We start from the raw sequence: 14,715 nt of genomic DNA on the forward strand, positions 1-14,715 counted from the left end.
AGTTACTATATCTAATTGCTGTTCATTTTCTAATCCCTCCAGGCTCCTAGCAGAGAAGAACAAGGAGTTGGGAGATGCATGTAACAAGTTGAAGAACGGCCTCAGTAAGATTGACGACACTCGTACTAAGGTGGAGAAGATGTCCATTGACCTGGAGGAGGCCAAGACCAAGGTGGCACAGTTCCAGAAGGAGTGTGAAGAGTACCTGGTGGTGATTGTACAGCAGAAGAGAGAGGCTGATGAACAGCAGAAGGTAGCTAGTGGTGTAGACACACAGGGTGCTCTCCAGATGTTATCAGGAGGGGAGGGAGGGGGGGGATCTGCAAAAGATTGTTCTCAGAGACTTGTTAATAATGCTCACATTTTGTCCAATATTTACACAGTTCTTACGAACCTGTTGTTTTCACCATTTAATGCCGCATGTAAGTACCTTCTGATAAAAAAAAGGTTAATTTGAAAACATTAAAGAAGACAACAGATCGAGGCTCTATCTGGTTCTGGTGATGTTTTTACTAATCTGGTGAAGTCGAGTGAGATGTTAAGACAACAGTACAAAAATCTGAGGTAGTTTTACGGTATCTTCTTGCCTTCCAGTCTGTAGCCCAGAAGAGTGAGAAGATTGGAGAAGAGGAAGTAAAGTGTCAACATATGGCTGACCTGGCCCAACATGACCTGGACGAGGCTCTCCCTGCACTGGAGGAAGCTGTCAAGGTAATAACATGTCATAGAATACATTGGTCACTAAGCTTGTCAATTCTGTTGAAACAGAACATGCTGGTCGCAGAGCCTATCATTGCCTTATATTTGTTGATTTCTTGTTTCATACCTAATGGCTGAAATTTATCTCTGTTGATGCACAATTTATAGGCTAAAATCAAGGCAGAGCAGTGAGTTGCAGCCCTGCACATTGTTAATAAATGAATTAATATATTATGTCATTAACAATAAAGCATGCCAGATCTTCTAATATCATGCTAACATGCTACCTGCAGGCTCTAGAGTCTCTGAACAAGAAAGACATGACAGAGATCAAGTCATATGGACGTCCTCCACCTCTGGTAGAGAAGGTCATGGAGGCTGTGATGATCCTCAGAGGACAGGAACCCACCTGGGCAGAGTCTAAGAAACAACTGGGTAACTGAACTCACTTCTCTGTTAGGTGGTCTTTAAACTACCTTAATTCTAGAAAACTTAATTGGTCTTTAGGGGCACTTCTTGTAGAAGGATTTGGAGTTAAATTGCACTTTTAAGGCAAAGTAAAGAATATCTTCAGTATTTATTACTCCAATATTTTGGTTTCTATGAAGTCACCCTCAGTGAGTGAGTCAACAGGTGGCACAGCAGCCTGTACATGAGTACCTGTCACCTCATTCCAGTGGGAGAAATAAATAAAGGTGTTAGAAATTTGTGGGTATTCACATATCAGTCTTCCTTCCTAACCCTGTCTTATTTTCAGGTGATGGTAACTTCATCAAACAGCTGATGAACTTTGACAAGGACAACATCACCGACCGCGTGTTGAAGAAGATTGGCCAGTATGTGGCTCAACCTGACTTTATGCCTGAAATCATTGGTCGTGTGTCCCTGGCTGCCAAGTCTCTGTGTATGTGGGTTAGAGCCATGGAGGTGTATGGTAGGATCTACAGGTGAGCTAAGTCTCTGTGTATGTGGGTTAGAGCCATGGAGGTGTATGGTAGGATCTACAGGTGAGCTAAGTCTCTGTGTATGTGGGTTAGAGCCATGGAGGTGTATGGTAGGATCTACAGGTGAGCTAAGTCTCTGTGTATGTGGGTTAGAGCAATGGAGGTGTATGGTAGGATCTACAGGTGAGCTAAGTCTCTGTGTATGTGGGTTAGAGCCATGGAGGTGTATGGTAGGATCTACAGGTGAGCTAAGTCTCTGTGTATGTGGGTTAGAGCCATGGAGGTGTATGGTAGGATCTACAGGTGAGCTAAGTCTCTGTGTATGTGGGTTAGAGCCATGGAGGTGTATGGTAGGATCTACAGGTGAGCTAAGTCTCTGTGTATGTGGGTTAGAGCCATGGAGGTGTATGGCAGGATCTACAGGTAAAACGACTTAATGGTTGATAGATATAAAATGAACATAGTAATCAGACAATTTACAAGATTGAGTAGAGTTCTTAGACTACCTGTATTTTCAGTAGATTGACTCCAAGATGGAGCTATTGTCCTCATATAGACTAAATTTGAGGTCTTGGATAAATCTAGACATTTATTTCACATGAATTCCTCCTGTCATCAGGGTTGTGGAGCCCAAGAAGCAGCGTCTCAATGCCGCCATGTCCACTCTGAAGGAGAAACAAGCCGCCCTGGCTGATGCCAAGAACAAACTGGCAGAGGTTGGAACCAAAAATATGCTCTGTGGCATACATTTCTTTCTTTCCTTCTTTCTTTCTCTCTACCAGTATCTTTATTGGATTGTTTTATAATGTAACTTTATAATATGTGCAATTCCTGTATTCAAATTAAAAGTATTCTTTAAAAAGGAAAGTAACCTCATCAGCCTTGAGCTTCATTGCTTCTCTCAGAAGTATTAAAACATCATTTTTGCTAGACTTAGGTCAACTTTCCTTTACCTCTTAATTGTACATGTCATTGCTCTCCTGTAGGTTGAAGCCAAGATGGCAGAACTGAAGAAGCAGTATGACGAGAAGCTCGCTCAGAAGGAAGACCTCAGGAAGAAAGCTGAGCAGACAGAACTTATGTTGGACAGAGCAGCAAAACTAGTGTCAGGTTTGGCAGGAGAGAAAGTGCGCTGGGAGAAGACAGTCGGGGTACGTTAGACATGATCTTTTTCTCTAAGGTTTTTAATTTGGATTTATCTGCCTTTTTTTCTTGGCGGTTTTCTGCCTAAAGCACCCCATTCCCTCAGTCATCATTTTTGCTAACAACCCAAGTTCATGTCTGATAAGTGTCTATTAGAACACTGAGATGATGAAAGTTGTTTGTCTCTCCACCCCCCCCCCCCCCCTCCATTCTCCCCTCAGAGTTGAATATCTTGACTTGGAAATTAATGCAGAGGTAATAATATTTTCATTGTCAATAAAAAATATTCACACCCATTTAAACTAATTTGGTTTTGAAGTTATTTATGATATTTGAATATAACCTAAAAGTTAATAATGCTATGTGATATTTGTGTGTTCCCCTAGGAACTGGAAGAAGCTATGGGGTATTTGGTAGGGGACTGTTTGGTAGCAGCAGGCTTCCTCTCCTACATGGGACCCTTCCTGTCTGAGTACAGAGAGGCTATGGTGACCAAGAGTTGGCTGACAGAGGTAACTTAATACATGGAGTTCTTATAAAACTATTGGCTTTGTATGTGGTATAACTTATCAATACTGGCTATGGTGACCAAGAGTTGGCTGACAGAGGTAAACTTAATACAAGGAGTGACTGTAAAAATATTGGCTTTGTATGTGGTATGCCTTATCACCACTGTCAAATGAACTACAAACTTGTTAAAATATTTGATTTTTTTTTCAAGGAACATCACTGAAATATGCTTAGGAAACACTCTTTTACACAATCCCAAGAGCTTTGGAATTTTCCATCTTTTCAATCATTGTCAACATAACATTGTTTTTGACAATATAACAAATTGATTTCAGTCAAATAGTGAGCACTAATAAGTACCGTGTTTTTCCACCTCCAGATCAGTAAACTCCAGATTCCGTGCTGTGCTGACTTTGACTTCTGTGCGTTCATGGTGAAACCAACACAGGTCAGAGACTGGAACATCCAGGGACTTCCTAACGATGCCTTCTCCACGGAGAATGGCGTCATCGTCACCCGAGGGAACCGCTGGCCGCTGATGGTGGACCCCCAGGGGCAGGCCATCAAGTGGATCAAGAATATGGAGATGTCCAAGGTGAGAAAACTCTGGATCCAACAGACATGCTGTTGTGAAAATTTTCCTTGGCTGAAGGACTTTAAGCCAGATTGACTGCATGTAATATCAATATGGCACTTTTTAAAATTGTTGCCTGTCCTGTTGGACTGTCTGAACACAATTTTCCCCTGGTTCTTGTAAATTTTATCAGTCATTTGTGATAGGACCAAGATGGTATGACACTGTTACAAGACTTTCATAGTGCAGTAGTTGAGACTGTGTAGCTAAGACAGTTGCAGCAGTTGAGACAGTCTCTTGCTTTATGTGTTCTAGGGTCTGAAGATCATAGATCTCCAGCAGAGTGACTACATGAGAACTCTGGAGACCAGTGTCCAGTACGGACTGCCTGTTGTCCTGCAGAATGTCCAGGAGAGACTGGACCCCTCACTGGACCCTATACTGACCAAGGCTGTCAAGAAGATGGGTAAGATATTTAACAACAGAATAGCCTCATATGGGTTTTTATGAAGATGAAGAGCATTGTAGTAGTCTGTTATAACCTTAATCATATGAGATATGAATTGACATCCTTTTGGAGAATTTCCTTCATTTTATGTGGAAAATTAGAAAAAATACAGGATAAGTATTTAGAATATTAATAAAAATGATAATTGAACAGTATATGAACAGAATAGGTATAAAGTTTAATATCACGTGGATATCCCCACGTATCACAGCTATAACATATGTCTCTTAAGTTGCTCTCATCTCAGTTCTAACATATGTCTGTTTTAGTTGCTCTCATCTTTCTCCTGTAGGTGGCGCCTGGATGATCAAGCTGGGAGACAAAGAGGTGGAGTACAACTTTGACTTCCGCTTCTACATCACCACCAAGCTCAGCAACCCTCACTATGCTCCAGAGATTGCTGCCAAGACACAGATTGTCAACTTTGCTGTCAAGGAGCAAGGTAAGAAGATGATAGGCTAAGAAAACTTCAACTCAGAGATCTCTTCAACTGAATACAATATATTTATACGTTTTTACCAGCTTGAATTGACTACTAAATATTTAAGGTAAAATATCAATATTTCAAAGTAAGTGATCAAAAATGTTCATTAGCTTGGTAGTTGAATCATAAACAACAATTTGTTTTGTGAAGAAGGCCTCCAACAGAGTTGGCCATTTGCCAATGGTGAAAAAAATCCAAGTTTATGCTAAATAATCATTGCTTATGAATAATCATAGGGTCTGGTGTCAACTTGTCCGGAGTTCTAACCTCATTTATTCTGTGTCCAGAGTTCTAATCTCAGTTTATTCTGGTTAGGTCTGGAGGCTCAGCTGTTGGGTATTGTGGTGAGAAAAGAGAGACCAGAGTTGGAGGAACAGAAGGACAGCTTGGTGATCAACATTGCTGCTGGAAAGAAGAAAATTGCAGAACTGGAAGATGAGATTCTGAGGTGAGATTTGCTTGTGAAGGTTTGGTAGAGGATATTATTTCTGTCATTCTCTTTATTAATAGTATTTTGTTGTTGAATTTTTTTTATTTTTAAGGTAAGAGTTGAGTTTAATTACTTTCACATTAACTGTTAATTCAGTGCCATAAAATCTTTTATTGAGATTTAAGATAATTTTATCTGTTTGTCATTGTAATTTGAGATTTAAAGTCAGATTTATTCAATTTTGAAATGACACTTTCCTACACATAAAACATATTTAAATCAGGCTCACATCAAGTTGTAAAACTGTATAAATGTTTCCCCAGGTTGCTGAATGAGACCAAAGGTTCTTTGCTGGATGATGAACAACTGGTGAACACGCTTCAGACTTCTAAGACCACCTCACAGGAAGTTACGGAACAGCTCCAGATTTCTGAGCTCACAGAGGTCAAGATTGACGCTGCCAGAGAGGTATGCTTTCCTTCAGTCTTGAACCATTATGAAGCAAGACATGAAAATAAATGGAGCATTTTATTAAATGCTACAAGGAAAAACAGCTACTTTGTTTGTTTGTTTTTTTTACACTGATTGTTAAATTTATTATCATGTATTCTTAAGATGATTTGCTAATATTTTTCTTTGTTATAATAGTTTTTGCACATAACTTGGCAGAAGATGCGTGCTAAGAACCAATATGGGATTATTTTATTGATTTAACAGTATTCCATATATTTGTGTGTTAAATGAAAAAAAATCGTGCTGACTACAAAGTTGTAATTTTCACTAAAATCTGAATTTCTCATGCAGGCATATTTTAATATTTGTGGTTTGTCTCCACTCCAGGGTTACCGTCCATGTGCCCAGAGAGCATCCATCTTGTTCTTTGTGCTGAATGACATGGGCCGTATTGACCCCATGTACCAGTTCTCTCTGGACGCCTACATTGAACTGTTCAACCTGTCCATTGACAAGTCTCAGAGAAGTTCCAAACTGGAGGAGAGGATTGTTAACCTGAATGAGTACCACACCTACGCCGTGTACAGGTGAGTGTAGAGTACCACACCTATGCCGTGTACAGGTGAGTGTAGAGTACCACACCTATGCCGTGTACAGGTGAGTGTAGAGGAGAGGATTGTTAACCTGAATGAGTATCATACCTATGCCGTGTACAGGTGAGTGTAGAGGAGAGGATTGTTAACCTGAATGAGTACCACACCTATGCTGTGTACGGGTGAGTGTAGAGGAGAGGATTGTTAATCTGAATGAGTACCACACCTATGCTGTGTACGGGTGAGTGTAGTGTACCATACCTATGCTGTGTACAGGTGAGTGTAGAGTACCATACCTATGCTGTGTACAGGTGACTAGCTGCTTAACTTATATGTTCAGTGTATTTTTAGAATGTTACAGAGAATCTAAAATGAGGTATTGCATAGGCAGTTTGTATTTGAAATAACTAGTTTGATTATAGACATGTTGCATTGTATCAGTAATGGTATTTCTTTAAATATAGTCACTTTTTTTAGATGGAAAATTATTAAAATATGGAAAAGGAAATAAGCAATTAGAAATATGTAAAATGGCTTACTCCACATAAATGATCTAAATCTAAAGCAGCTCCCATGATTTCCTCTCTGTGTGTGTCACTTAAAAGCCAAGGACAATGTTGTCAATAATGTCAGATGTCAACAGTTAGAATGTTCTATGACTCCAGGTACACATGTCGTGGTCTATTTGAGCGTCACAAGCTGCTGTTCTCATTCCAAATGTGTGCCAAGATCCTGGAGGCTTCTGGGAAATTGAACATGGATGAATACGCCTTCTTCCTCAGGGGCGGAGTGGTAGGTTTTACCCAGTCAAAGAAAAATGTGAATAAATAATGGAAAAGAAATGTGTTGGTCAGTTGTAGACTATGAATTATTGGATATGTGTGGTAGCAGAGGATGTGAAACATACTTATGATAGTTAGAGATTTTTTATTTGACATACAGTTAGAATATAGTTAATATATAATGTAAGCCACTTGTTCCTCATTTGCATTTAAAGTTATTGAAAGGGCACATCAGATTTGTAGGTAGTGATCTTAATTTGTTGTAACAATGTCTTTGAGCAATGTGAGATATTATGTAGCTTAGCTTTAAGCCCAGATAAAAATCATATATAATATCATGGTCTAGGTGATGGACAGAGAAAACCAGATGGACAACCCCTGCTCTCAGTGGCTTAATGACAATGCCTGGGATAACATCACAGAGCTGGACAAACTGACCAACTTCCACGGCATCATCCAGGCCTTTGAACAGTATCCACGGGACTGGAATGTCTGGTATACCAGCTCTGAGCCTGAGACTGCTGCCTTGCCTGGTAAGATCTGCATGTACCTCCTCCCTCTCTTTCTCTAACTTTCTCTCTCTATCTCTTTCATTTTACCTTCTTTACTTCTATGTATGTATACAGCTCAGTTTTTGTAGACTAAGTTAAACCTTGATATTGAAAAAAAAAGGGAATCTTTCCTTTCTGCTCTCAGTTCTTCTTTTATATAGTTAGTCCAAATCTTCATTAGATGAGGTAATCCTGATGATTCTATTATATAACAGGTGAATGGGACAACTCCTGCAACGAGCTCCAGCGCATGTTGATTGTGCGTTCCTTGCGACCTGACCGTGTGTCTTTCTGCTCCACTTCCTTTATCATCAACAACTTGGGGTCAAAGTTCACGGAGCCACCAGTATTGGACATGCAGGCAGTGGTGGAGGATTCCACGACCAAGTCTCCACTGATCTTTGTGCTCTCACCTGGAGTGGTAGGTGTCACCTGGAGACAGAGTTAGTTGACAGCATTTAGAAACTGTGTGTTGTCAATGTCCCCATCATGTTGATATACAGAACTTAAATTTATTGATCTTATTGCAGTCTTTCATATTATTTATTAATAGTGTCATGATTGAGTAAATGTGAAATACCCAGCAATGTCAAAATCTGTCTGTGTGCTAGACAGTTCTTTTTAATTTTGAAATTTTTGTCATATTTTAAAAAGTTTTTTTTCAACTCTCTCTGTTGATAATATAATTGTATATAATTATTATAACAATGTTTACCTCGCTCCTCAGGATCCCACCAGTTCTCTGCTGTAGTTGGTGGAGGATAATTGTATATAATTGCATATAAATATTATAAAATGTTTTTCTCACTCCTCAGGACCCCACCAGTTCTCTGCTACAGTTGGCGGAGGCGCGTGGTATGGCGCACAGGTTCCATGCTTTGTCTCTAGGCCAGGGACAGGCTCCTATAGCCACCAGGATGATCAAAGAGGGAGTCAGAGAGGTGAGGAACAGGGGCTCTAGAAGATAGGATAGGGGAGGGGGGGGGGAGTCAAGAGAGGTGAGTTACAGGGGCTTTTGAAAATAGGGGAGGGGGGGAGTCGGAGAGGTGAGGTAGCCAGCTCTGCCAAATAGCAAGACAATGAAGAGGATAGGAGAAGTGGGCGGGGGGAGGGGGGGGGAGATTGGGTAGCAACAAAAACTTGTGATAAATAATACTACTCGTTCAACTTGTGAGAGTGACATGTGTGGTTAGAGGGTGGACGGATTGGGGGAACTGGTATAAAGAAGGGTATTTTGGATTGTGAGTGCTTGAAAGATTGTTAAGGGGGGTTCAGTGTGTGCCCATGTTCTCTTGAATCTGTTTGTTTGTTGTGAAGATGGGGGAATATGGGGTACGGTTTATTCATGAAGTAGATAATATGAGAGAGAGGACAATATTAACTTATTTTGCTTTACTATATTATGTATTATATATATTGTGTTTCAGGGTAACTGGGTTTACCTAGCCAACTGTCACTTGTCCTATATTATGTATTATATATTGTGTTTCAGGGTAACTGGGTTTACCTAGCCAACTGTCACTTGTCCTATATTATGTATTATATATTGTGTTTCAGGGTAACTGGGTTTACCTAGCCAACTGTCACTTGTCATTAAGTTGGATGCCCACTTTGGACAAGCTGGTAGAACAGCTGCAGATTGAGGAGCCCCATGAGGAATTCCGCCTGTGGCTCAGCAGCTCTCCCAACCCACAGTTCCCTATTTCCATCCTCCAGGCAGGAATTAAAATGACTACTGAGCCTCCCAAGGTGAGGGCATCAATGAGTTTTAAGACCAGATATGTTCATTTAATACTGACCACACACTATCACTTACAAAATATCAGTGCATTAATGATATTTAAAACCAGATAATTTAAATCACTCTTAATGTTGTGCAGGGACTGAAAGCCAACGTGAAGCGTCTGTACCACCTGATCACTGAGCAGCAGTTTAATCGCTGCAAGAAGCCAGAGAAGTACAAGAAGCTGCTGTTCTGTCTCTGCTTCTTCCACTCCATCCTGATTGAGAGGAGAAAGTTCTTGATGTTAGGATGGAACATCCCGTATGATTTCAATGATTCAGACTTTGAGGTAAGGGTTGGATATATTATTGCTTTGTATGTTAAATGAATTATTTTATACCAAATCTGTAATTTAAAAAAAGGGGCTATTTGCCTGTGAAGAAAATTGTAATCATTGTGATAATGTTTGATATTTATTCTAAAGATTGCTGAAAACCATATTCTGAGACAGTATTATATTTATATTTTATGTACAAATAAAATGACAAATTTAACACTGAATTACATAGAACTAAAATACCCCTTGAAGCTTCAAAAGAGGAACTTTTAATCAACTCAGAAGTTATCATTTGATCATTTCGCTGCTGTCTGCATAAAGACAACTTTCAGAACACATATTGGAATTCGTTAATTTGTTGCCAGGTCTCAGAGAACCTGCTCAGCATCTATCTGGACGAGTACGACGAGACGCCATGGGACGCTCTCAAATATCTCATTGCTGGCATCAACTATGGAGGTCACGTGACTGATGACTGGGACAGACGTCTCCTCATGACCTATATCACAGATCTGTTCTGTGAGGCTGCCATCGCTCAGCCGTTCTTCAAGTGAGTGAACTGGGATGTTTTCTGACTTCTTTGATAAAAAACACACTGTATATAATAGCTTACCTCTGGCTTTGTGAAATAAACTGAAATTTTGTCACACTGTTCATTCTGCTGCACCCACAAAGAAATTGGTTTGCAACTACAGGGACAGAGTGATATGTTGGCACATTTTTCTGCCCTTAACAGTCTAAATCTCAGGAGGCATTACAGGTATTATATGGTAGTATCTGTACTCACATTGTATCCACACTCTTTCAGTACACAGAACAGGCAGTAATATATCTTAACATTTCAGGTTGTCTTCCCTCCCCACATACTATGTCCCTAAGGATGGCCCTCTGTCCTCCTACAAGGAGTATGTGAGTATGTTACCCAACATGGACCATCCCGAGGCGTTTGGACAGCACCCCAATGCTGACATCACCTCACAGATCCAGGAGACCAGGATGTTGTTTGAAACTCTGCTGTCACTGCAGCCACAGACCTCGGCAGCTGCTGGAGAGAGTAGAGAGGACAAGGTAAAGATTGGGTGTTTGTGGGGGGGGGGGGGGGGGGGGGGGGGAGGGATAGAGTAGGGGTGTGAGGGAGAGAATTGCTATCAGATTACAGTTACGCCTGATAGAAGACTATTTTTGTGGTATTTTTAAAATCTTGGCCCTTTTTTGTTATTAACTGCATGTGTATGGAGACAGTGAGGAAATTTTAGTTCTTTTCTAATTTTCTTTTCCTTTTATGCTGGTACTTAAAACTAGTATGTTAACATTAAGACAGATGTAGAATGTCCCTCATCTAGACAATGTCCTTATAGTGATGCTTGATTCCTTACAGGTTCTGGACCTGGCTGGCAAGATTATGGAGCAGCTGCCAGAGAACATTGACTATGAGGGCACGGCAAAGATCCTGTCTGTGGATCCCTCCCCTCTCAATGTGGTACTGCTACAAGAGGTAAGAACTGGCCACCAAACTCTCCACAGACTGCCACTTAAAATCTGTGGATTTTATTATGGACATGCAGCTCCCACAGAATACTTTTTTTAACAGTCATTATTCTAGATTTATAGGTGCATTATGGAAATGAAACATCATCAATGACACCTAAGAAACTATTGTAGAGTCTGTACTTAGCTGAAACAAAAGCTTACTGCCTTACATAATACCATTAGACTACCATCACTATACATATAAGATTGAGCACATTGCTGCATACATTTTAACACTACCTTTCTCAATATTTCAAATTCAGCACATTGCTACATACATAAATTATGTGTAAGATTTAGCAAATTGCTATAATATAATAACATGACTTCCTCTGAATGTTTCAGATTGAGCGTTATAATGCCCTGCTGGACACCATCCGCACGTCGCTAATTGCGCTGGAGAAGGCGATCCAAGGTCTGGTTGTGATGTCATCAGAACTGGAGGACATCTTCCAGTGCATGTTTGACGGCAGGGTGCCACCTAGCTGGGAAAATGTAAGCTTGACTGGAGACACACAGCTCTTAGTTCACAATTGACAACATGACAGACCTTAGAACTGCATAGATCTATTTTGTGTTGTATTATTAACAACAGAATAACACCTGTAAATAATGAGTCTGTCCTAAATATTATATAGAATACATGTGTAAATGCATGGCATTAGCAACTCAGCATATTTGAGAGTTTTCAGAATTTCAATATTGGGGAAAAAAAGAAAGAAAGAGAAATTATAAAAAAATTGGTAATTCATCTTCAAATTTATCATATTTGATCAGAAGACTGGTGAAAAAGTTGAAAAATGGAAGAATCCGTAGAGGTAATGTGACGTAAGTTTCTTGTATAGAATGACTTGGTTCATCAGAGTTCCTCACTGACGGAGTTGTGTATTTCCAGGCGTATCCGTCCATGAAACTGCTGGGCTCGTGGACACGTGATCTCATGCAGCGTGTGGAACAGTTTGAGAAGTGGGCGACGACGGCACATCCTCCAGTGATTTTCTGGATGTCTGGGTTCACCTTCCCAACCGGGTTCCTCACTGCAGTGCTGCAGACATCTGCTAGATATCACAATGTAAGAGAGATCCTCTCTCTCTCTCTCTCTCTCTCTCTCTCTCTCTCTCTCTCTCTCTCAAAGGCTTGGTGTTGTCTAGACATGTTAAATAAGCCACAGAACTTCTGGGACTATCAGAAAAAATAAAAATTGAACAGTTCAGTAGAAAGAAAAAAAAAAGATTCTGTCCATACATGTCACTCTGTCCATTATTTTTCTGACAATTCAAGTGATTCACTCCAACATTGCAGTTATTCTAATCCACACAAAGTCGTACTAATATTCTCAATCAACCCCACATCCCAGTACTAATGTCCACTGTGTCATACATTATTCCAGGTGTCTGTAGACTCTCTGTCCTGGGAGTTCACTGTGATGACAGTAGATGACTCCAATATAACAGGTGCCCCCAAGGACGGAGTGTTAATCCGGGGGCTGTTCCTGCAGGGGGCTGGTTGGGACAAGAAGAATGCCTGTCTCATTGAGGCAGAACCTATGCAGCTGGTTTGTCCTATACCCACCATACACTTCAAACCTGTGGAGAACAAGAAGAAGAGTGGGAAAGGTATTTATACCACCAGAGGAGGCTGTTTTTTTTTTTTTTAATTAAAGTACTGGTTTATTAATTTTAATTTTGATCCTGTGTATTTATTTATTTATTTATTTATTTATTTATTATTGTAAAAGAAGAGATACATGATATAGGGTCTTGATTGCAAACTAGTAAAAATTATTACAACAATAAATTGTTTCAACAATAAAAAAAGTGAAGTCATTATATAAGATGTGAAGTTGTTGTCTGCTTGTCAGTTTAATTAAAGTCAAATTAAAGGCTCAGTATGTCTGCAGTTTTCCTGCTATGACAATTGTTGGAGAAGGATGTGTTGTTTGTCACCTGTTGTCATGATATAGTTGTTGATTATTTCACAGTCTCCTTTCTCATGAATCAGTAGTTACTGTAATGACAATGTTAGTGATATGTTATGAGTTCATTAAAATCATATGAGCAACCCACATGTTGTAGTTAACAAAACTGACATGTGAGTCTGTCTACTCCAGGTCTGTACCAGTGTCCTTGTTACTACTACCCTAACCGCGCTGGCAGGACAGGGAGAGCCAGCTTTGTAGTCGCTGTGGACCTCAAATGTGGCGAGAAATCTTCAGACCACTGGGTGAAGAGAGGCACTGCACTACTCATGAGCCTGGACACATAGACACTAGGAAAGGAGAGGAGGGAGAACAGGGTTATGGGAATTCACAGAAATTATTGCAGTGACAGTATTCATTGGAAGAGTCAAATTTGTGTTCAGGGGAAAACATGAACTGCAAATTTAAGAAGAAACTTTGCCAAGAACAATTTTTTCCATTAAGAAGATGTATGAACTGAAAAGTGATATTTTTGGATAAAAAGTTTTGGAAAGAAATGATCTAAAAAGACTAGCTTAAACAAACCAGGTTTTTTATTTTATTTTTATTTGTGAACAACTGAATGTTTGTTATATAAGTGCAGTGTTTAGCTAAGGTCAGCTGTCACTTACCATAGCACTTTTAATTTGACAGATCCACTAAAGCATTCCGTGTTTTCACATAATATTGTGAATAATTGATAGTTAAGCATTCATTTTTTCTTCATTTTGAAATGCAGCTTTTATTGGGAAATGATGTATGAATTTCTTTTTGTTGATGTCTTATAGGGTGAAGATATTTCTAGTTGTCATTTGAAATTGGCTTTACGTGTAAATATCCAGCTGCAGTGAGATATCAAAAGTCAGTAGAGAAATTTAGACCTCAGTCCCATTTTCCAACACTAACATTTCTCTCAGGAGCTGTTTTGTATAAGACCCTTTTTCTAGTAGAAATAGTGCCACAAATAATTCCGTCCCTTGAAGTTGTCCATCTAAAAGACTGGAGCACGCTTGCTGCAGTGTATAAACATTATTTCTTCTTATTGTTTTGATGTTTTATGATATTTATATTGAAGAAGTTTTCATTTTAAACTGAGAAATAACTGTGATAGTAGAAGTATTAGTTTATGTTGTACATACAAGTGAAAGTTGTAGTGTTTGTTTGTTTTTAACCTTGAATTGTGATTATAAACAATTTAAGAGTCGAATCCGCCCACTCAGTTATTGCCAAATGATGTACATACAGTATGTTTTAAAATAATAGGATTGTGAGGGGTTTGTTCATTCAATCCTCTCTGCATTTAGAATTTTTTGAATAAAAAAAGAAGTTGAATAAAAATATATTTGCACGTGTCATCAGCATTCTGTTTCTTGTTTAATTTGTCTTCTTAACTTAAGTTACACTTGAAAATTAGTATTGTGAAAATAATAAAGGACAACTAACAGTAACTGAAGATGAGTAATATCCATAGCAACAAGGAGTTACCCCTCTTTAACA

General features: G+C 39.4%; 1 protein-coding gene across 3 annotated transcripts in view; it reads left to right on the forward strand.

Annotated features, from left to right (window-relative positions):
- Positions 1 to 14,573, forward strand: part of LOC106161428 (dynein axonemal heavy chain 2-like) — a 45,119-nt gene extending 30,546 nt beyond the window's left edge. Inside the window, exons 58-84 of one of the 3 annotated variants that reach the window (XM_086996696.1) lie at positions 43 to 253; positions 595 to 711; positions 993 to 1,134; positions 1,457 to 1,626; positions 2,047 to 2,066; positions 2,263 to 2,359; positions 2,630 to 2,794; positions 3,173 to 3,298; positions 3,676 to 3,891; positions 4,186 to 4,336; positions 4,671 to 4,820; positions 5,178 to 5,310; positions 5,616 to 5,760; positions 6,133 to 6,332; positions 7,004 to 7,130; positions 7,467 to 7,653; positions 7,887 to 8,092; positions 8,487 to 8,612; positions 9,229 to 9,420; positions 9,552 to 9,743; positions 10,097 to 10,281; positions 10,577 to 10,799; positions 11,110 to 11,226; positions 11,607 to 11,756; positions 12,157 to 12,333; positions 12,652 to 12,877; positions 13,372 to 14,573. In XM_086996696.1, coding sequence (XP_086852822.1) covers positions 43 to 253; positions 595 to 711; positions 993 to 1,134; positions 1,457 to 1,626; positions 2,047 to 2,066; positions 2,263 to 2,359; positions 2,630 to 2,794; positions 3,173 to 3,298; positions 3,676 to 3,891; positions 4,186 to 4,336; positions 4,671 to 4,820; positions 5,178 to 5,310; positions 5,616 to 5,760; positions 6,133 to 6,332; positions 7,004 to 7,130; positions 7,467 to 7,653; positions 7,887 to 8,092; positions 8,487 to 8,612; positions 9,229 to 9,420; positions 9,552 to 9,743; positions 10,097 to 10,281; positions 10,577 to 10,799; positions 11,110 to 11,226; positions 11,607 to 11,756; positions 12,157 to 12,333; positions 12,652 to 12,877; positions 13,372 to 13,526 — 4,306 coding nt within the window. In that variant the 3' untranslated portion in view covers positions 13,527 to 14,573. Of the gene's footprint in view, positions 1 to 42; positions 254 to 594; positions 712 to 992; positions 1,135 to 1,456; positions 1,647 to 2,046; positions 2,067 to 2,262; positions 2,360 to 2,629; positions 2,795 to 3,172; positions 3,299 to 3,675; positions 3,892 to 4,185; positions 4,337 to 4,670; positions 4,821 to 5,177; positions 5,311 to 5,615; positions 5,761 to 6,132; positions 6,333 to 7,003; positions 7,131 to 7,466; positions 7,654 to 7,886; positions 8,093 to 8,486; positions 8,613 to 9,098; positions 9,198 to 9,228; positions 9,421 to 9,551; positions 9,744 to 10,096; positions 10,282 to 10,576; positions 10,800 to 11,109; positions 11,227 to 11,606; positions 11,757 to 12,156; positions 12,334 to 12,651; positions 12,878 to 13,371 lie in introns of those variants that run through there. The other 2 variants (XM_086996695.1, XM_086996697.1) reach the window with 2 other exon arrangements.
- Positions 14,574 to 14,715: the final 142 nt, after the last annotated feature.

The sequence above is a fragment of the Lingula anatina genome, chromosome 10, assembly GCF_051362555.1.
Source record: "Lingula anatina isolate TDL-2025a chromosome 10, LinAna3.0, whole genome shotgun sequence".
Lineage (NCBI taxonomy): Eukaryota > Metazoa > Brachiopoda > Lingulata > Lingulida > Lingulidae > Lingula > Lingula anatina.